The sequence below is a fragment of the Panthera uncia genome (assembly GCF_023721935.1).
Source record: "Panthera uncia isolate 11264 chromosome A1 unlocalized genomic scaffold, Puncia_PCG_1.0 HiC_scaffold_16, whole genome shotgun sequence".
Taxonomy (NCBI): Eukaryota; Metazoa; Chordata; class Mammalia; order Carnivora; family Felidae; genus Panthera; species Panthera uncia.
Window position 1 is genome coordinate 76176821 of NW_026057576.1, and position 22136 is coordinate 76198956.

At 44.5% G+C, this 22136-nt stretch overlaps 1 protein-coding gene across 1 annotated transcript in view; it reads left to right on the top strand.

The window, feature by feature from the left end:
* Nucleotides 1-22136, top strand: part of MYO16 (myosin XVI) — a 458605-nt gene that overhangs the window by 365804 nt on the left and 70665 nt on the right. Inside the window, exons 28-30 of the mRNA XM_049647209.1 lie at nt 9592-9688; nt 14913-15159; nt 17316-17587. Coding sequence (XP_049503166.1) covers nt 9592-9688; nt 14913-15159; nt 17316-17587 — 616 coding nt within the window. The remainder of the gene's footprint in view (nt 1-9591; nt 9689-14912; nt 15160-17315; nt 17588-22136) is intronic.

Consider the following 22136-nt stretch of genomic DNA (forward strand, 5'->3'; position numbering starts at 1 on the left):
AACGTGGCAGTTTCGACCGTGCCTAATCCAGTTCCATCTCGTGTGTGTCGATCTAATTTTCCCCAGCTCCAGGTTTATTTAGTCCTGCAGTAAGCCTTTATTAAGCACCTGCTACATGCCCCAAGCCTTGTAATAGCAAAGGGTTTTTCTGCAGATCAGGAAGCAGTTTCACCGTCTTGAGGTCGGTGCTTAGCGGTGAGCGGTGGCCAAGCCCCTGGGACCTTGGTTGCATCAAAACACAGCATTCTGTTTTAAGTTCCCTTTGAAACCACCGATGAGCTTCAAAGAGGGTGGTAACATGACATGATTTATGCTTTAAACGTGAAAAAAATGTGTTGTTGGACGGCAAGCGCAGAGCCAGGAAGCCAGTTAACAAACGGGTGTCGTAGCCCGTGCACATGGAGCTGTGGTGGGCGAGACAAAGAGCGGAGAAGGGGCGGGAGAGGACTCACGGTGACCTTCCACAGATAGGCCTGTTAAATGACTTGAAGAGCGAGATCTCTTTTCAAACCGGCATCTCTAACAAGCGTGAATTTGCTGCACAAAATACGTGCGGAGCTCTGAATGATGGAAGCCCGCGGCCCTCCAGGGGCTGAAAGAATACATGCAGGTGAATCTCAAGGAACCCGTGAACACAACCACAGAACACGTTTTTGGGACAATTAGGAAAGCTATGTATTTTTTATTATATCTAAAAACACTCTTAAGGATGAGCAAGATAAGAGCCGGTGCCCGCGATGAAGGACCGGGAGGGTTCCTGTGTTTTGGAAGTAAAGCAAGCATCAGAAGATGCAAAGGGCAGTGCCTTGTTGGACACTGATGGCGGAGGCCCCTGCCAGGGCGTCTGTGCCGCAGGCGGCATGACGGGCTGTGACTGTATCTGCTGCTCTTAGTAGTTTATAACGTGTATGTTCCATGAGGTGGGTAATTCCTAGTGATGTTCTTGAGGCCATCTTGTTACAAAGGAAGACCGGCGGCGCTCTTGAAATGAATACATTAACTTATCCGATGCACTTTCCTCTCTGCTTTTGAAGCTGGTCTGCTTTGTTTGGGTTTGGCTTTGGTTTGCTTTTCACCATGTGTGACTTTGAGACGAAGAGGTTTATTTTTGTAAGTGCTCTTGACCACGTCGACATGCTTTCTGTAATGAAATAATATACAGGATCGCATAGTAAGTTATTCACCAGGAAGCTCAAAATAGTAGTTTTTATTCATCACTGCTTGCTGTACAGGTCATACTGTTCTAGGTGAGAGTAATTAATTTTCTTAGCCTGTAATTATGTGTAATTCGAGCCAAACCACCTTCCTCAAATACCAGAAGATACAGTACTCTGTTAGATGTGTGTGGCTGTAATTATCTTCTCTGTGTTGAAGTTAAACTTCAAGAATAGTCTATTTATAACAAAGAGAACTTGTATTTTAGTATAAATGTATCCTCTGAGGATGTTTAAAAATACATTCAGAGCCAGGCTGAACATTAGAATATTTCCATTTGGTAGTTGTTCAAAGCTACCATGAAAAATGTAAAATACTGAAATATTAATAATAAAATATACACACATAAAATAATGCCCATCCTTATAAATATAATGAATCCAAGAAGCAAATCAGGGAAATGTGTGAATTTAGCCTGGAGAAGATGAATTTTAGTTAAATGGTTGTTTTACTGAACTTCTTGAAAGGATAGACTATATTCTATTTGTCCTTGTGGTCCTGGAGCCTGGCAAGGTGACTGGTATCGGGAAAGCCCCTGCAAATGTTCGGATGGACAGATGGAAGGATGGGTGGATGAATGGATGGATGGAAGGAAGGAAGGAAGGATAGATGGGTAGGTGGATGGGTGGATGGATGGATGGATGGGTAGATGGATGGATGGATGGGTGGATGGATGGATGAACAGAGGGATAGATAAGTGGGTGGGTGATTGGATGGAGGGACGGATGGATGTGTGGATGGGTGATGGAGTTAGGGATGGATGAATAAATGATTAAATAGATGGGGAGGACAGACACTTGGTAGGACGGATGAATAAATAAGAGAAAGAAAAATTGGGAAAGCTACAGGATACCATGTGCCTGAGAGTATGTGAAAATGACACAGAACCACGAATGTGTGCAGGACTGGTCATGGTGTGCATGTGGAGGTGTTGGAGTTTGAAGCTGTTTCTGTTTGAAAGGGATTACATGGTAGGCACAGAAAGTGCTTTGCATGGTAAAAGTAGGAAGAAGTGTGTTTTAGAGGAACACAATGACATCCTCAGATCGGCAGGAAGGAAAACCAGGCTGATGGGAGAGTGATGCAGACATCAAAACACATAAAAGGAAGAGTGTGGTGTTCATCCTGCTGTCTAGAAACCCGTTTTAAGTCTGGGAACAGACCTACTTGGTAGGCACTTGGAGAGATACCAGGCATTTTTTTTTTTTTGGAATGCTAATATTACAGTGAAAGATGACCACTGTTGATGCAACTATAACATTATATGTCTTGTCTTTAAATGGGACAAATATTTATTAGAATAATGCTAATGCTTTTAAAGTAAGGGAGATTAAAATTTTTAAGGATTAATTCTTTGTCAGTAATAATGAAAATAAAGCGTGTTTGTAGCAAAAAAATAAGCATTCACATAAACTATTATTAAAAAATAATTTATGGTAATTATTAATAAAGCTATTTCAAGAATTATAGACATAGATGTAGAGGGACAGTGTCTGCCATAATGCTGACAGCAGTAGTAACATTATTCAATACAAATTCCAAGCATAAGAATGCTATTGGCCCTTGATAGTGTCTACAGAAGTCTCCCGTTGGATTTCTGCTCTCACAGAGTGTGTGAGAAGTTAAAATAACTGTCAGTAACATCTGTTGTAGAAGAGTAAAAAGTGTGAGCTCTTCAGAGATGAACAAATATCATATTATGGAGGACTTTGAATGCCAAACCCAAAGATACGCATTTTAGTTTCTAGGCAATATGGAGTCATTGAAGGCTTCTGGAAGATTAATAAATGGGAGACAGTCAGGAAGGTGGCCAGAAGGCAGGGAAATAATTAATTCTCTATTGATAAACAGCTACTTTATTTATTTATTTAATTTTTTTAACGTTTCATTTTATTTTTGAGAGAGAGAGACAGAGGGTGAGCGGGGGAGGGGCAGAGCGAGGGAGACAGAGAATCCGAAGCAGGCTCCAGGCTCTGGGCTGTCAGCACAGAGCTGGACACGGAGCTCAAACTCACGAACTGCGAGATCATGACCTGAGACGAAGTGGGATGTTTAACCAATTGAGCCACCCGGGAGCCCCGACCTACTATTTATTTATAAACTACTACTGAATCTAGAATTATGAGATAAAATCTAGATTTCGGCTTAAGATAATCATGTATGAGAAATGTGGTGGCACCAGAAATGTGCAAGGTAGCGTCTTTGTGTCTCGCTCTTTGCATTAGATGCGTTTTTACAAAATGAATGCATTTAAATAGTTTAAATGGACTTAGGTTTTTTTAACGTATTTAAAATGAACTATATTTTTAATATCTGAGTTCATGGTACAGTTAGTGTCCATTAAAATCACTCTTGAAATTCTACTTTCTTCATTTTCGTATTCCATTTACTTTTATCTCTTTCGCCTTAATAGATGTAACTCATGACCTTTACATTTTTCCAACATTGTCCTAGCCCACCCATATCTCACAGTCACGTGGAATATTCAGACAAGTATACAAATAATGACAAAAACAGGAACTTGGTAGTATTACAGAGATGTATACAAGGTGCATTAGTGATGTGGATCACTGTTAGAATGAGTTCATTGTTGTAAGGGACACACTAAACTTAGAGTTCACCAAGTCATCTGTGTTTTAAAGGATGAATAGGGGCTTATCCAGTAGACGCTTTAGAGAAACGCATTGAAAGAAAAAGAAATCATATACGTGAAACCAGAGCAGAAAAACACGTTCCCGTTTTGAAACAGCAAGCAACAGGATGTAGTTTGAGAGTAGACAAATCTGAATGCATTGAGTAAAGCCATACTATGAGAAGTTTAATAAACATTTCGAGAGTTTGAACGTTATCCTGAAAATCATGACCTACTCTTAAGTAATTATAAGCATGAATGTAACATGAGCTTGATGTGTAGAAAGATCGCTCTGAAGATAGTTTTGCCGGTGGGTCTCCCAGTCAGTGAATGCGGGACATTCCTAAAAGGGCAAGGCCAGTAGGATGCAGGGTTGCCATGGAAACCGTGGGTGCCTGTCCCTCTACTACACTGGAGGGCAGCCTCTGCCACCAAGCTTGGCTCCTCTCTGCTTTCCCGCACCTCTGTGCTAGGAGGCAGCATTCAGTGACGAGGAGAAGGAGGACAAGGAGAAAAGGGGGAAGGCCATCCTCGGAGGTTCCCTTGACCTCTCTCCGTGCAGCCTCAAGGCCACCCACACTCCATGGAAATGCCATTCCAGCAGCTGTCTGAGCTCCCACAGCCAACACCTTTAAAAACTCCCTGAGAACGGTAACAGTAATTGAAGCTTTCGAAGTCATCAATGACAATTGTGCTTAATCTTTGAAAATCTGTCACTTCAAAAAGAAAAAGAAAAAACCTAATGGTTTTCTAATAAAAATAGCAATGACTATAATTCACAGATGGTTTACTTTTACAGGAGTCAGAATGACATTAACATTTTAATCTCAGATCAGAACAGTCTGCGTCTGGGGAGCACACAGGGAAAGGGCTCTGTAGGAGAATGTTTTAACCTCTCTGTTTCTCTGGTTCTCTAAGAAACACCTTCTTTTAAGAGAATGTAACCAAAATTAAAAATGTAGGTGATCTGGACATTCGGTTGCATTCAAACGAAGCATAATTTGTTGGATTTGGTATAGCACACTAATGCGCTGATCAGAGTAACTTTACGTGAACTTATTCCATAGAAAAAATAAAAAAGACCAATGCTTTTCTCCTAGTCAACATCATTAATAGACAATGAAGGTTTAGAACTCATGTGATCTTGTCTAGATTCTCCTGATTAAAAAAAAAAAAAAGAATCCTAGATGTATGTCCTACTAATTCTTAGCATCAGCGATAGCAGAGGACTTAATACTAAAATGTGTTATTCAAAACAGTTTCTGACAAAGAAATCCAAAATACTACTAAATGGCTAATTTCATTCTTTAAGGAGAGAAGAGGCATTTACTATAAACGTGATATCTCTAAAAGACCAGCAAATTCAAACAAATACTAAAATACCAATGGGCGTCTCTAAATAATGCCAAACCACAAATAAATTACATGGTAAAAAAAATATATATATATAGGAAAAAAGAGAGAAAGAAAGGAAAAAAGAAAGGATGGGAGGAAGGGAAGAAAGAAAGAAGGAAAGAAGGGAAGGGAGGAGGGAAGGACAAGGAAGGAAGGAAGGGCGGGTGGGCGGGTGGTCCCATTGGATATGTGTAAAGTGTACCCAAACAGCTGAAAGAAGAATTTTCTAGCCCATCTAAATGTGATGGTAGCACAGTACACAGCCACGTTCACAAGTCTTCAGCTCTGCCTTAGCGGGATACTTGTGATGTGAATTCAGCCTTCCGTCCTCGCCTCCTCCCACTGAACCGAAAGCACAGAAGCTTCCCTCACTTACAAAGCCCTCGGCTCTACCTCTGGAGAATTTTCATGGGCATAACTATACCCACTCACCAGGAGCTTTGGGGGCTGGACTGTCCTTCTGGCTCCCAGAGGAGCATCTGTCTGTCTAGCATTGCTCCTCTCACATGCCCCGTGCTCGCATTCCCGCCCAGTTCCTCCCTTGCCATCATCCCAATCCGTGGATCTCAACAAGGACTCCTTTTGTTCTGCCTGGAGACATGCAGATCTGCCATGTGAAGCACTCAGACCCCTCTTTAACTAGCCACTGTCGGGTCCTGGGACGTCTCTAATACATTGAGAGAAAAGCCTACCGCATCCATATTTACTCCTCTTCCAATTTAGCCTCCTTGTGTGAACTGACACCTGGACATTCCTGAAAATACTCTGTTACAAGGATTCAGTTTTTCTTCACTTCCTTTGTCTCAGTGGAGGAACGGGGCCAGCTGACTCATTGCTCCCCAACCTTCTGTCTTACATCTACACCATTTGTGGACAGCTTTCACCCCACTTTTCTTTTTCCTTTTATCCCTCCCCCCCCCCCGCCCATCATGTGTTCTGTCACCTACTGGCTTCCATGACTTATTTCCAGCTTACTCAATAACTTTGGGTCGGCTTCTGCCTTCATTGTCCATCATACCTTATTTTCATCCTTGAAGACATTATCATCCATTGCTATGACTCATCTTATACCAAGACTTCACAATTCCTTATGTTCTGTTTCTAATCTGAATCTAACCCTCCCCACATCCTTACCACTTGTGAAGTTCAAGAATATATCTTCATATTCTTCAGGAGATTAAATATATGTGCATAATGGCAAATATGCAATGCAATATAATAAGAGAAACAAAGAATCATCTGTAGGATATTATGGGAATGCAAATGGAAGTCATCAAAGCCCTACTAGAAGTGGATGCATGGATATCAAAATGGAGGTGGGGTTTGATTTCAGTCGTGAAGGATAAGTAAGAGTTGGCCAACAGACCCACAACAAATCCAAATCGTTGATGACCTTATATTGCCCCACTTCACCAGGGACCTCCCAAAGCCAAGTCTGACAACCCATTCTCCAGACAGTTTTAAGAAGGAACTTTATAAATTTCTAATACAATCTGAAAAATTATTTTTATGAGGGGCACCTGGGTGGCTCAGTCGGTTAAGCATCCAACTTCAACTCAGGTCGTGATCTCACAGTCCATGAGTTCGCGCCCCGCGTCGGGCTCTGTGCTAACAGTTCAGAGCCTGGAGCCTGCTTCGGATTCTGTGTCTCCCTCTCTCTCTGTCCCTCCCTTGCTCATGCTCTGTCTCTCTCTGTCTCAAAAATAAATAAAAACATTTTTAAAAAATTTAAAAAATATGTTTTGATGAAATTTAGCTAGGAACCTCTGTAAATCTCCCAGTGCATCCTCACTGTTCCTAGGAAAATGTCCAATTTTCCCTGGAAGACTCTTCATGAGGTGGCCACTGTTTACAATGCATGGCCTCTTCCCTTATCACCATAAATGCAGCTGTACCCCAAGATAGTTTTCTGACCCTTGCTGTTCACAGGAAAGGAACAGCTGGTTTTTCTGTCCCACATTCATCTTCTCCCACTATCCCTAGACACCCTGGAGAGTACCTGCCCATCCTTCAGGACTACATGGCTTAGATAACTTGGTTTTCATTGAATCCCACCTAATACCATTCTTGATCACTTCTTCCTCTTTGGTGTCCTTGGGACACAACTCTGTCATTTTTTCTTACTTCTGATCTTCCCCAAAAGCTTCGCTGTGAGCCCCTTGAGGAGACCATCCTCCTTTGCGCCCCCCCCCCCTCAATCTAGCATAAATCTTAAAATAAACCTCCTTTGGTGTTTTGAATGGCTATTAGAAATGTCACTCTAAGAGATCTTTGTCATCCCACCCAACTCCCTTCCTGTCCAGCCGGGGTCTCCTTTTAGTGAAGAGAGTGGAATCCAGTTCTCTTAATTCCATTCCATAGGTCTTTTGCCCATGTTGAACCCCCCCCACCATAGATTAGTCCCCCCAGTGATCATTACTGACTCCCCCGCCCCCGCCATTGCGTAGTATTGCAGGCTATCAGTCTTTTGGAGTTTCATTCGGGGACCCAGGTTTGCATGAATTTTGCCTTTGCGATGAAGTTTCCCACAATGAGTTGCATACCGCAGTCAGCGCTGAACGGAAAGCTGCCATGCTCCCTCCTTCCCAGTGCCTGTCTCACAGATTTGTTCCGCAGTGCCCACAGACAGTACCAACTGCTTTTCCTCTTGACTGCCAAAATAAGTCAGCAGTTGGGAAGGGGGAAAAAAAAGATGATGAATTATGGAAAATAACTAGGGAGAGAGAATGGCAATACAATGGGGGGGAGGGGGGGAAGTAACAACTCTCTGTAGCTCCCCACCCAGGTGACTGTCTCAGATTTCAACCAACTAAAAGAAAACTAAACAAAGAATAGCACCCAGTCAACCAGAAGCCTCTGAAGCCAGACAGTAGTTGAGAACTTTCCCCATTGATCTGATAACCCCCCTGACCGCCACAATGCAAGATTCAGGCCCCAATCTCTTGCACAACTGCGTGTTTCATTAAGACAACAGATCATGGCGAAGGGGACAGCTAGATGGAAGGATGGGGTGGGGGGGCAGGTGACAACATCTGTTTGGAATAACTCCGTTTCCATATGAAAAGCTTCGCAAACCACCTCTGGCCAAGCTTTCTGGAGACAAGTCTGACCTATAAACCCTTCCAGTACCTAATGGTGTGTGCATACGTGCAAGCCTCGGGTGTCATTGTGATGTATGCTGGGGCTGGAGGGTGTTAGCATTTTAATGTCCCCAGCTCATGCTTGGGAGCACACGTGTTAGTCTTCTCATCGCACCGGTGTTTGTCTCCAGTGCTGAGAATGTGATTATGAACATATCACAAGGTTTGCCTAAGCGGTGTTTTTGTCTTAATCTAGCAGAAGATCCCCTCCAAGCTTCTGTGGCGTTTCATGTTAGCCCTTACTGGGCTCTTCTGCAATTATTCACGCCTGCTTCCCCTAAGAGGCTGTGGGAATTTACGTCGTGAAGGGATTCCTCACACCTACCTCAATTCTGCGAATTTGTAGAAAACATGCACAACACACAAGAAGATGTCTTTAAAAATGGATGGATGTGGTCGATTGTTCTGTGGTTTTAAAGACTTTTCTCTGACAGCTGCCTTCCTCCATCGCAGCGCATCCAGACCAGCTTGCAGACCGCTAAGGCTTTTGTAGAAGCCGACTTGGCGACACACTTTTTCAAAGCTCTGGCGAGAAGTGTTCGTTGTGTTACTGTTCACACGATCACCTAGAAGATTCTCGCCAATTGATGGCTTTGTGGAGACTTTTGCCTTTGTGCTACATCTCTACAACCGTTGTCATCTACACATCCACTTTATAATCACATAGGGGGTGGTGGAAACAAAGAGTGGCAACAATTCTGTATGTCAGTGTTACGGGGTTTGGGTTTTTTTTGTTTGTTTTTTGGGGTTGTTTTGGTCTTTTTGTTTTATTGTTTTCCTTTTTCATGGACTCAACCTGCTTTGAGTTGAAAAAGGAAAATAATCGTAAAGGGAGGACAAGTCTCTGACTCTGTGATATGAGCGTTCATCGACCATTGACAGGAACGGTCTTCTCTCCTGCTGGAACCGAGGCCAGTGTTTCTCACCAGCACTGCGTGGGGCAGCCGTCCCAACTCCAGTGTGCGGCCATTGGGAAACATTAGCGACCCTGTGTGCACACAGCAAACACACTTATTAGAATAAAACCTTTGGGATTGCGAGTGAATGCAATCGCATTAAAAAAAAAATTAAGGAAGATGTACTGGCATTAATTTTGTTAGCTTTGTTCCTTCTAATCCTCTCCTGGAAAAATCTCTTGCCTGACTGTTTTCCATCATTATTTTTGGCATCTTCATGCTGTTTAATGTCTCCCTGCTGTTTGTGTTTCAGATGGGAGTCCGAAAAGTGTTTCTAAAATACTGGCACGCCGGCCAGCTCAATGATTTGTGCCTACAGCTGCAGAGGAAAATTATAACCTGCCAAAAAGGTAACAATTACACACTAACCTTTCTGAATGTCTTTGAGTCGTGAGATACAGAATCATTTAGTGCGTCTCGAGTTAAATGTCGGTGGGATCCACACGGTAGCGGGCCCCTTCCGTGACACTGTGCGTGGGCAGTTTCGAGGAGCCGGGCAAACACTCAGGCTCAGGCAGCTCTCTACCAGCACGCACTGCACATACTTTATGTGGTGGTCATTTCATCTGAAATCTTACAGCAAATTTTCACCTCAATCGGAATTTGGAAGAGAGAGTATTCATTTCTTGCAATGTACGTGTCCGCCCCCTGGCCAATATTCATGCTTGTTGATCTGTTCAAAAAGCACAGGACAGGAAGATGTACCTTTGAATCCACACTGGGATCCACCGTGTGGCACTTAGGCGCAGATATGAGGCACAGTCCTAGCTCATTTCCGTCAGCACCACTGGTATATGCTGCTGGAGTTTGGAGGACCAGAACAGACAAATTCACCAAACCACATTTTACATAATTCTACATATGCCTTGGTGAAATCCCTGACACTTAGCTTCCTTTAGGAAGTGACAAGGATATTGGAGTGTTACCTTTGATAGCAGACAGCATCGTTTTAGCTGTAGGGGAGATTCCATGTAGAATTTTGTACCTATAGGGGCGCTTGGGTGGCCTACTGGGTTGAGCGTCCAACTTTTGATCTCGGCCCAGGTCGTGATCTCATGAGTTCGTGAGTTCAAGCTCTGCGCTGACGGTTCAGAGTCTGCTTGGAATTCTGTCTCTCCTGCTCTCTGCCCCCCGCTTGTGCTCGCCCTCTCTCCCTCTCCCTCAAAACAAATAAATAAACTTAATTTTAAAAACTTAAAAGATTTTTTTTTCCTATAAAAACCCAAGTGACCATTGAAAATGGGTACATTCGAAAAATCTTCACTATGCTTCCCATAAAGCATATGTACTTACTAGATACTAGTTTTTAATTTGCTTAATGATTATATTAAACTATATATCATGAATAAATATTTAAAGAAAGGCTGAAGAAGGAGAAATGACATGCTAGCTTTTGGTGGACCTGCTGACATGAGCTTGGCTCCCTGCTATCTTTGGAAATGTCCAGCACAAGCATAACTCAGTCCGAAACTGGTTTTATTCTCTCCGAGCCTCTGTCCATGGAGCCCCTGCTTGAAATCTCCAAGTGGTCCCATCATTTTCTGATGAGAGAAAGCCCTGCCACACGCTGGTGCCCTGAACTATCAGAGTTTGGCAGGTCGAGTCCAAGTAACGTTCGAAGCTCAGAATTCCCTTCCAGGTGAAACCATCCCTCTTGGCCAGCTCAGGCCCCGCAGGTGGGGCGTGGGCATGGCTCTCAGCCTGTCCGGGCAGGTATGTGTGGACCCTTGGGGCTGATGACAGAGAGGGAGGAGTGAGGGGACAGGGCTGCTCTTCTGTCCGAACGGCACCTGTGCGGTCCGGCACAGGGTCTCTCTGGAAGGGCTGCAGGCGTTGAAAGGCTGTTGGAGTCCAGGGGAGCACCTCAGCACTCCTGTGCACTGCCTCCCTGAGAAGTGACATGAGCTCCCCTTGGGACAGTCACTTGTAATTCTCCCTTAGCCCCAGCCACCACAGACAGTGCTTTAAAACAAGCCTCTATAGAGGACTCCAAGCAGGCATCTCTTTCTTGACAAGCAGGCTGGTGCTTGAGAAACACAGGCTGGGACCCCGACAGGTACGTCCCCTCCCAGCAGAGCCATCAGGCAGTCAGTGCCTGCCAGCACCCACCTCAGGCCCACGGCCCCCGTGTCCTCCAAACCGCAGGGTCGAGTGGCTGGTTCTCTGCGTGGTCTCCCGAAGCCACTTTCACCAGCCTGGAGGTCAGCCGGGCAGCGTGGGGAGCCCCAGGTGACGGAGGCAGACCCTCCCCCCAGCTCTGGACAAGTCTGGTTCCTCTCTGGGTTATGACAGTCTGGTCATCCTTCATCCGTGTAGGGAAAGGCCGGGGCCCCAGGCCAGTGAGCCCCACATGGCCACCTGCCAGGCGATCTGAGCCCCTGCCGCGTCAGCATCACCTGCGAGCCGGTTAGAAACGCAGAGGCTCGGGCCCCCACCACCTCGAGAATCGGAATCTGCATTTGCAGCCTCAGCTAGAACCGGGCTGGGGAGGCCCCATGGACCAGACCAGTGCCCTAACACCTGAGCTGTGGAGCCAGTGGAGGTCCTTATGCTGGCATGTTATTCATCCATAGAGCAGGGTCTCAGATTCTCCTGGAAAGTTTCCTACATCACAATTAGAAGAACACACATTTTCCTCCATCAGGGATGCTCACTAGAAAGGTCTCTTGTATTTAACGGCAAAGATTAAGCTGACCCCCCTGACCCAAAACTGAAGAAACAAGCAGAAATCTAGACACTCCTTCACCTTTAGGGATCAAAATTGAGACAGGTCTTTAAAAAAAATGGCACCAAGATAAAAACTGTAATTCCAGATTACATAAATGAAATAATGGATATAAAAGCAGCTTTAAAATTACAGGCTCTTAAATGCAAAGCATTAATTATTGATTTTTACTTTTACATCTCTTGGAACAGCCCCTTCCATACTTTTTGCTAGTGTGAAATTTACTCAAAATGTATGTAATTTGGAGTTATTTCCAGTTTTTCAAGCGTTCTCATTTTTCTTTTGTAAATGTTGCGGGGGGGGTGTTGGGGAGAAAGCTGTAACGTTAATCATTTTAATATTAAATTATTCCTCATGGAAGCTTCTTTTGGACCCTCTGTGTTCCTTCTGTCCTGGAGGAAAGCTGTCTGTGAAGATCTCCATGCTGTTAAGTGTATAAAAGCAGTCTTTTAAATTGTCAGCAAGAGGACCAATATTGATTTGTGGCAAATTCATTTTTCCTAGTTGCCTCTTATTAAAGACACCAATTTTGAGCATCTGTTATATCATGTTTAAAGGGTTTTTAAAGGCCGCCAGTATGAAGTGTGAGAACATGGTATCCCCCGGAGGCAGAGTGATAGTCCCCTGGTGAATGTGTGTGCAGAGAATAGTGCTGCTGTTCCCTGGGGCAGAAGAAGTCTAGCCGAGCCACATTAATTCTTCCCTTTATTCCACAAGATTAAACATCTGGAATATACCCTCACCTTCACCCTTCCAAAGTCAATGTCTCAAATTGTTTTAATGGAACAGGAATGAGCGAGCAAACTGACCAGTTTGAATTCTTATCCTTCTCTCTCTCAACGTGCCCGTCGCGTGGTTAACACTTGTGCATTTTATAATCCTGAAAGTCTGATGGTACCTTTTATGGCTTAATATTTTTCCCCTTTAGATTAGTTCAGCATGACTGTTTTGCACTTAATACAACTGCATTCCAGAGTAGGTAAACATTTAGTATTGCCATTTGGGGGAGGAAAAAAAAAGCCTTAAGCATTTTACTTTTCTTTAATGTTTATTTATTTTTGAGAGAAAGAGACAGAGTGCAAGCAGGGGAGAAGCAGAGAGAGTGGGAGACACGGAATCAGAAGCAGGCTCCAGGCTCTCAACTGTCGGCACAGAGCCCGATGCAGGGCTCAAACTCACAGACTGTGAGACCATGACCTAAGCTGAAGTCAGACGCTTAACAGACTGAGCCACCCAGGAGCCCTACCTTAAGCACTTTGGATGTCTGATCATTATTTGCCTCTGCAGCTATAATTGTGGAAAGTCGTGTCCAGCTTTCCTTCCACCTTCTAATCAAGTAAAGGCATCAAAATGAGTATCATAAAAAACCCGCACATTTATTCTTCTATGGCCAGAGAATATTTTAAAACACTTCGTGTTTTATGGCCTTCCCCGCTCCCGACATGCACTATAAAGAAAAATAAAGCATCTTTGTTACATACATTGGTTTTCCCTTGAAATTATAGATCTTAGAATTCAAGCAGCTCCTTCTAACTGTAGAAACTTAGAATTGGAAGGGACAGCGTCCTAAGGTCACAAGGCCCACACAGGAATCCCTGCACCTGTCCACAGCATCCAGGGGAAGGGGTCATCTAAATCCTCCCAAGCACACGGGCTCCCTCTCTCACGAGATGCCCTTCTCCATTTACACCCTGTGCCCATTGCTAGAACTCACCTTCTCACATGAATCACAAACATGCTTTGCTATGACTCCTCCGTTGGGGCTCTGCTCTCTGGAGAGCTAAGGCAGCGTCTGTATGGTCAAAGGGAGAGGAGTGAGTTTGTCATGTAAGCACGGAGAGCTGAACCCTGGCTCTCCCGTTCATTGGTCGTGTTTACCCAGAGAAGTTTTCTTGGTTTCACTAAGCTCTTTCTTTGGGTGCAAAATGGACCTAATGGCGTATTAATTATCACCGGGGTTTGACATTTGACGATGGAAGGTCTAACACATGAAAAGTACCTTTAAAATCGTGGGCATGACTACCTTTATTTGCAAGTCTTACCATTAGTTAGTGACAGGCTGACGATTTCAAAGCATGTTCACCCACTTATTCCTCCCGGTTCTCACACATTTTTCTAGCTCCATATCCCCGGAAAGCAGAAAGGACATCCTAAATTTCTACACAATATCTTTCCAGAGTCTTAAATACAGACTCTGCATTTAAGTGAGAGAGGGAGCCCGTGTGCTTGGGAGGATTTAGATGACCCCTTCCCCTGGATGCTGTGGACAGGTGCAGGGATTCCCATGTGGGCCCTGTGACCTTAGGATGCTGTCCCTTCCAATTCTAAGTTTCTACGGTTAGAAGGATCTGCTTGAATTCTAAGATCTATAATTTCAAGGGAAAACCAATGTCTTAAATGCAGTGTTAGCTTTTCTAGGAGTTTAATCACGGCCTGGTTAACACATCACGTGATATGTCAGAAGACTACTTCCATAAGCCTCAGACATTTCTGACATAATGGTCCTAAAATGGTCCACTTGGAGCCCCACTGCAGAATTCTCTGGGGTTTGAACCTACTTCCTGCCCTCTGACTTTAATCCAGTCCATCACATCCAGCCTGTGTTAGGGAAAGAAGTGTGGACGTGTCAGGACTCGAGTTAAGGAATTTGCGTCTAGTGTTATCATTGCTGGGTTTCGATATCTTTTCAAATACGAGATTAGAATGTTTTGTGAACTCTTGTTCTGAGTCAAACGGGTCTTATTTTATAGCTGCTCAAACATAAATGTGTTGTGACTTTTGTTTGTTGCATGTCTGGGGTTTCACTTCTGCTCCTCTGGCTGACCCCTGATTGTGTTCTTTTATGGAAGTTATAAGAGGATTTCTAGCACGCCAGCACTTGCTTCAGAAAAGGAGCATCAGACAGCGAGAGGTCACGTCCATCAACAGCTTCCTGCAGATCACAGAGGACATGGGGTTGAAGACCTACGATGCCCTGGTCATTCAGAACGCTTCCGACATTGCACGTGAAAATGACCGGCTCCGGAACGAAATGAAGGCTACTCACCATCAAGAGAAGGCGGAAGCCAGAAACAAGCCAGAGGAAGGAGCCAAAAGGTAAAGGCAGATAGAATGCAACTTTAATTACCTTTGTAATTGATCTGTGGAGCCAAGAAAATTCCGATAGCCCTTAATGCAAAGTTCAGTCAAACATGACAGCGGTTACGGGAAGAAGAGTGGATACATGCACAGTTTGCTATCTGAAACCTCCTCGAGATCTAAAAGGGTCCCCTCTTGTGGTTTCTTTTCTTGCAATAGGTGCTATATGTGTTAGTTTTGCCAGAGGAAATAATCACCGCTTCCCCTATGATGCTTGTATCACTTACCATCTCAAGGCCAAAGTTTCAAGGCAGCTAACATTTCTGTCGTAGCAAAAATATATAACTTGGTGCTTGACATCTTCATATAAGTCCATTTTTTTAAATTTCTTTTTAACATTTATTCATTTTTGAGAGGCAGAGAGAAACACAGTGTGAGTGGGGGAGGGGCACAGAGAGAAGGAGACACAGAATCCGAAGCAGGTTCCAGGCCCTGAGCTGTCAGCACAGAGCCTGATGCAGGGCTTGAACTCGTGGACTTTGAGACTGTGAGATCATGACCTGAGCTGAAGTCGGACGCTTAACCGACTGAGCCACCCAGGTGCCCCTATACAAATCTTATGTATATAAGGGTGACTCGTAGAAACTTCTGGAAATCTGACCCCCCAAATGGGCATAATGGTATATTCTGTTTTTTGAAAGCAGAAAAGTAGTGAAATCAATGGTTGTATGTATTATATTGCCCTTAGTAATCTGTCACATTTTCTTCGCCAATACGGAAGGTTTGGGGGAAAGCTTTTGATTTTAAAGTTCACTTCGGATGCTGAGCTCGAAATAGAAATGTGGAGGCAACCTGGTCCTCCTCCAGTTTGTCACTCTTGCCTGTCTGTGAATGACGAGGACACCCGTGGCCCTCAGTCGCCCTCCCTGGGAGGGCAGGGACCTGGGTCCTAACTCGCCGTCGGGCAGATGTTTGTTTTTCCGCAGGAACTTGGCGCTATCTGGTTGTTTCCCATTGAAAACGACTCCCCTTCGTCTTCAATGCCTATGTCAAATGATTTTTTATTAAAGATGAAATGGTGATGTGTCTCTCGCTAATTAGCTTCAAATATCTCAGTGATTAAATACTGAAAAAAATTCCCTTTGTACGGAAAACTGTAATTAAACATTACAGGGAAAACAAATTATTCACTGAGTGCCACGCTTTCATCTTCAGCTAGTTCATTTTCTACATGGGTGTCTGGCTCTGCCTTGTGGTAGATCCCAGCCCGGCTGGTGCTCTGCCACACAAAGATATAATTACAAGAACAAATGCTCGGAGACTCCTTGTAAAATGAATGCATTGACATCTCACTAGTACATGATTACATTGACATGTGAAGCCAGAAGGAATTTTTTTTTTTTTTTAGACCGGATAACTATTCATTTTATCTGACTCCCAGAATAATATTTATTATTTTCACGGCAGGCACTAAACCTCCACCCCAATTTCCCAATTTGATTACATGTTCATTTGCCTGATGTAAAATTAAGGGAAGAAGGAATGTTTTTCTATTTAGGTACTGGATCCCAGCGGCGGTTCGCTTGGCATTGGACAACCAGATGAAGTAACAGAACAAAAATAATAATTCTGCGCATAATGAAATGATTTGTTCACGGAGTTTACATGAGGGGAGAAGAAGGAAGGGGAGAGAGGGCGTGCGAGAGGAATGTAAACTTTTGACAGTTTTAAGTCAAGTATCTGCTCTTTGCCAACGGGCGATGATGAACTCCTTGCATTTGATGCATCAGTAACTCTCTATTAAGATGGATATTATCATCCCCGAAATTATCATTCAGATTGAAATTCTGGTTTTCTGACTTGCTTAATAATCAGAGTGTGAAAAATTCATTCAGGGAGTGCCTGATAGAAAACGGGGCACTCCTTCAGAAGGGTTGCGTTTGTGTGAGATTTTGAAAAAGTCACCGTGATGCATCTCCCCCGTGCTCATTCATCATAGAGCTGGGGCCAGAAGGCTGGGCCGCTCTCTCTGGATGCCGGGTTAACCAGAGCGCTACCCATGAATCCTCCGGCCGCGGTGTGATTGTGTCTGCTTGAGCGGTTTCATTGTTACCATCTGAATAATGCATCTGGGCCCCTCTGGTGGGGCGCTGTTTGTGTGTTGTTCCCCCAAGAGCCGAAGACAAGGGTGGACCCAGGCATTTCCAGTACACCTCCATCCCGGTACCCATGGCGGTGGATGGCCTGATCCAGTCTCTGGCCGGCCCGTCCACCCGGTCTCCTTCCCTGCACTCGGTGTCCAGCCTGGATGACAGCAGTGGCCTCCCGTCACCGCGGAAACAGCCTCCACCCAAGCCAAAGAGGGACCCCACCACACGGCTGAGCGCCTCCTACGAGGCCGTGAGCGCCTGCCTATGGGCAGCAGCAAGGGAGTCGGCCAGTGAAGGTCAGTGGAGAAGAGGAGGGGAGTGCCTGTTTGGGGCCCCGATGTTCTGCCTTCCGGTGTCTGAGTGCCCACAGCAGTATCATTGCCCTAATATATTTTTAATAGAAATCCGTCCAGCTGTTGGCTTGCCAGCAACTTCTTCATCATTAAATATAAATAATATGTATTCAGTTCTCTAAGCGTCTTAGGGAAAAGCCACTTAGATATCATTTCCTTACTTGCCGGCCCCACGTCAGCATCCTCGACGTCGGGGCTCTGACCGGAGTGTCTGTCCTAGTCTGCGTAGATGTTCGCTGACCACAATCCTCAAAAAATGCATCAGGCTTCCCTATGACCACAATCTAATCAAAAATTAAGTCTGTTTTATCATGTGGAAAGTGAAACATTCAGGCAGAGGAGAATCCCACCACGGCAGAATTCAGTAGGCAGAACTTGGGGGGTCTAGCTGAGGGAAGTTTCTACGTTGGTGGCCTAGAAATATTTATGCAAAGAAAGGAGGAAGTCACGGTCTTTTCTCAGGAAATCTCTCGTCGACTAGTTCCTGGGCTTAGTATTGCCTGATGATTAATTTTTACAATAGTGAAGCATCGAGGCAGCACCCCTTGACAGAACAGGCACTAATTCCACAGAGTTTATGTATCACCTACCGAAAGTTAGGCCTGTCGTAGGCCCATGGGGGTACGTAATAAAGGAAACAAACAATTATCTTTCCTTGTGGGGTTTACGTTCTAGCATGGGAAGACACATGCTCAGCGCAATAAACAAGTAAATAGATAAAGTCTGTTAGCAGATCACTGCTGCAGAGAAAAATAAACAGGGTAAGGGGTGATAGTGCCGGGGTGGGGTGGGGTGTGAGATTCTGCATGAAATATCGAGTTAGATTTCACTAAGAAGTATCACCTGAACACAGGATGGATCACAATTCCTTCTGTTAACAAATGAGCCCAGGATTCAAAGGCACAGCAAAACCACACGCTCATGTGTGGGAGCAGGTGGGTGATGCCATGGTGGGAAGACCGTGGGTCGGCGGCAACGAGCAATGAGAAGGCCCCAGTTATCTTCCCAGATGCCTTTTTTTTTTTTTTTGGTCGCTTTAAGAAAGAATAGATCTTTAAGAGAATTTTTATTAAAGCCTAATCCCATTACTATTGTACTGTATGAGTCATGCCATGATCCTACGTAGGCGTCAGCAATGTGGGAGAAATTCCTAAGTCTGGGGAGAGGAGTGCAGGTGTGTTTCTCACGTCCGTGCAGCAAGAACAGCCACAAAAGGTGAAAATAGCGCTCCAGAGGGCCTCGGGAGGTCAGGCTTCGGTGGATGCAGATGTGAGCGCAGACACGGTGTTAGAACAGGAGGTGAAGGGCCACTGGCCTCTGATGTAGCCCACGGGCTGGAAGTGGCCGTAGACTGAGCACATCGTGAACGCATTCCCTGGAAAAGGGGAACACATCCCGTTTCCGTCCTTACTTGGGGACCTCTGCGCGGGATTTACAGGGTGGAGCTGAAACAGGTGTGGTGAGATGAGAAGAAGGATCCCTTTGGCTTTATTGGAAGAGGAAGATTAGCGCCCAACAAGCTAACACTAACAAGACAAGGAGAAAGGGAAATAGACTAGGATAGCATCAGAAGTTCGAAGCAACATGAAACGAGGTTGAACGCTGCCGTGTATGTGAGACGGCTCCCTGCCCAGATTCCAACACCGCACACAGGTTCTGTGACTCTGAGTAAGTCAGCTGCAGAGTAGTCTGTAACCTCTAGAAAGTTCTGTGCGTGCACATTACAAACCACTGCTCTGCGCTTCAGGGTCTGGAGTCGTCAGGTGCCCACTAGGCACATCGCCATGAAGGGTGAGGAAATGTTGGGGATGGAGTAAAAAAATGTCTATTAAAAAATGGTTACTCAAGAACCATAGGAGAGAAAAATATATAAAAAAGAAGATGACAGAATAAAAGATTAATGAAGAGGAAAGAGAAAGGCCACACAGTCAGCCTCTGAAATTCCTACTACTGTGGGAGTCACCAGGCTCTTAAGTCTCACTTAAGAGATGGCAGGATTTTTATGTAAAACATAAGTCCTTGGATCCCAATTCCAGCGGGCATGTGATTAAGGCACTTGTCAGGGTCTCCCCCGCTGATCACATCCCCATGAACTGGCATTTTGGAGGCCACCCCCTAAAGCAGTGTTTTGATGGCTATCACATTATTTGTCCCCTCTTACAAGATTCTTAATGTGGACTTTACGACCGCCGCTCATCTCCTGCGGTTGAAGATGAACTCCTTTCATTGAACTTCCTGATTGGATTGGCCAGGTGTGCCGGCTGGTTTTTGTAGGATCAGGAGTCGGGGGCCAGTGCGGGGCCCAGGCACCTGGGTCTCCAGTCCGTAACTGCAATGGTGGCCACACCCTCCAGAGATAAACCTGCCTGGCACAGGGGTTCTGGCCCCGTTTATGCATTTGTGACAGGAGCTGGAGGTGGCCAGTCCAGACGCCTCTAGCTCTTTGTGGCTCTTTCCATTTAAATTCAGTGAAATTTCAAACTCAGTTCCTCAGTCATGAGTCACACTGCAAGGGTGTGGATTCTCCCATCATCATAGAAACTTCTGTCAGACAGCATTGATTCCACGCGCCTCGTGTGTGTACCGTGAGGACAACGCTGGGTTCTTTGGCACCTAGTAATATGTCACAAAATCATCTTTCTGCAGAAGACAGGAAGGAACTCGGATTGCTATATAAAACGCTCTGTGAACCTTGGTTTCACAAGAAAAGGACCACAACTGGTCATGTTCTTACCCGAGTCATTCCTTTTGGCCTACCAAAAACTCGACGAGTCAGCTCAGGGGGTCCTTTGGTAAAGGGGAACTGCTGGAAAATGAGAGCCAAGAATCTTAGAGAAACCAATGATCAGGTTACATTCAAGCTTGTGCCCAGGCCTGTTCTTATTAACACATGCCTCTCCTATAGGTTTGCCCCAAGTCACCACAGCCAGTATACAGGGAGGCACTGGAGAGGGCTCACTCTTTTCACCACCTTTGTGCCTGGAAAGCATGAAGCAGTTTGATAAGCCAGAAAATGTTGACACCTGTGCACAAGCTATTAGCAAGCTCGAGCCAACTATTTGCAAGTCTAGTTGACCTTGAAACAACGCAGTTTGGAGGTGCGTGGGTCCACTTATGCGTGGAATGTTTTTCCGTACAGTACAATCCTGAAAATGTATTTTCTCTTCCTTCTGATTTTCTCACTAACGTTTTTTTTTTTTTTCACTTTTCTTTTAAGTAGTCGTAATAGAGAAAAATTTTATTAGCTTACTTTAGGTGAAGGAAAACCATTAGGCTGAATTCTCAGATTATTTTATAACAAGAGGATAAGATTAACATTGGTATAAAATTCAAACTGCTTAGTAATGTTTCCTTTTCGCTAGCTTGCTTTATTGTAAGACTACAGTACGCCTAAGACATTTGCAAAATATGTGTTAGTCGAATGTTTATGTTATCGGTAAGGCGGCTGCAACAGTATGCTATTTAGGAGTAAAGTTTAGGGACAGTCAAAAGTTATATGCAGATTTTCAACTGCACGGGGGGTGGGGGGTGAGGGGGTGTGGTAGTCCTACCTGCCTGCATTGTTCAACTGTGCTATTTTTTAAAAGCCTGGGGTTGTTCTTTGCAAACAGTAACTAGGAAGGAAAACAGCAGCCCATTCCTTAGAAATAATACCTTGAGGAATCCATAATTTTTAAAAGCAAATCCTGCCTAACTCCATTCTCAACAAGGCAACTTATATGCATAGATATAAGAGTTCATCTTTGACTTAACTTGGAAGTAACATTTTATCAATTTTCTTTTTTCACTATCTTGTTTACATCTTTATTCTAGAATAGCCCTTGGCACACAGTAGGCACTGAATACGTACTCAGTGAACAATTTGATTCTTATCGATAAATCAAAATGAGCACAATTTGGCCAGGTTCAAATTTTACCCTTGGGATTTGTTGAATTGGGACTGTCAGTGTATTTTTCACAGAAGCCCCTTGATTCTGTTTTGCTGTTCCATGAAATTTGACAGAAATCAGGTCTTCCGTGAACGCCATCCTGAGAATATGTCACTGGATATAGAAGACCGGGATTGCGGATTTCACAACTTATGGACACATTTGTCCATTCAACACATAGTAATTCAGTATATTCCATGATCTGGCTCCCCCAGAGGGCCACAGAGACCAGTGGGGGAGATAAGTGGACAAACAGATTATGAGATAGAGTAACAGCAAAAACAGCAGATGGTGTGGAGCGCGAAGCAAGGGGGCTGACCCTTGCTGGAGAGTGGGGAGGGGTCGGGAAGGACATTAAGTGACATTACGCATGTGGGGTGCAGTCCAATGGGTAAGATGGGTTAAACGGCAAAGGTTACGGACTCCTCCCACTGAAAAAAAAATGTTATAACAAGGTCACAATATATCACGGCTCAGGGGAGGCCCCGTTTGTTTTTGTTTTTTGTTTTTCCTTTTTCCAATTTGTAGCTGGTTGTAAATTGATGCTACATTCACTCATGTAT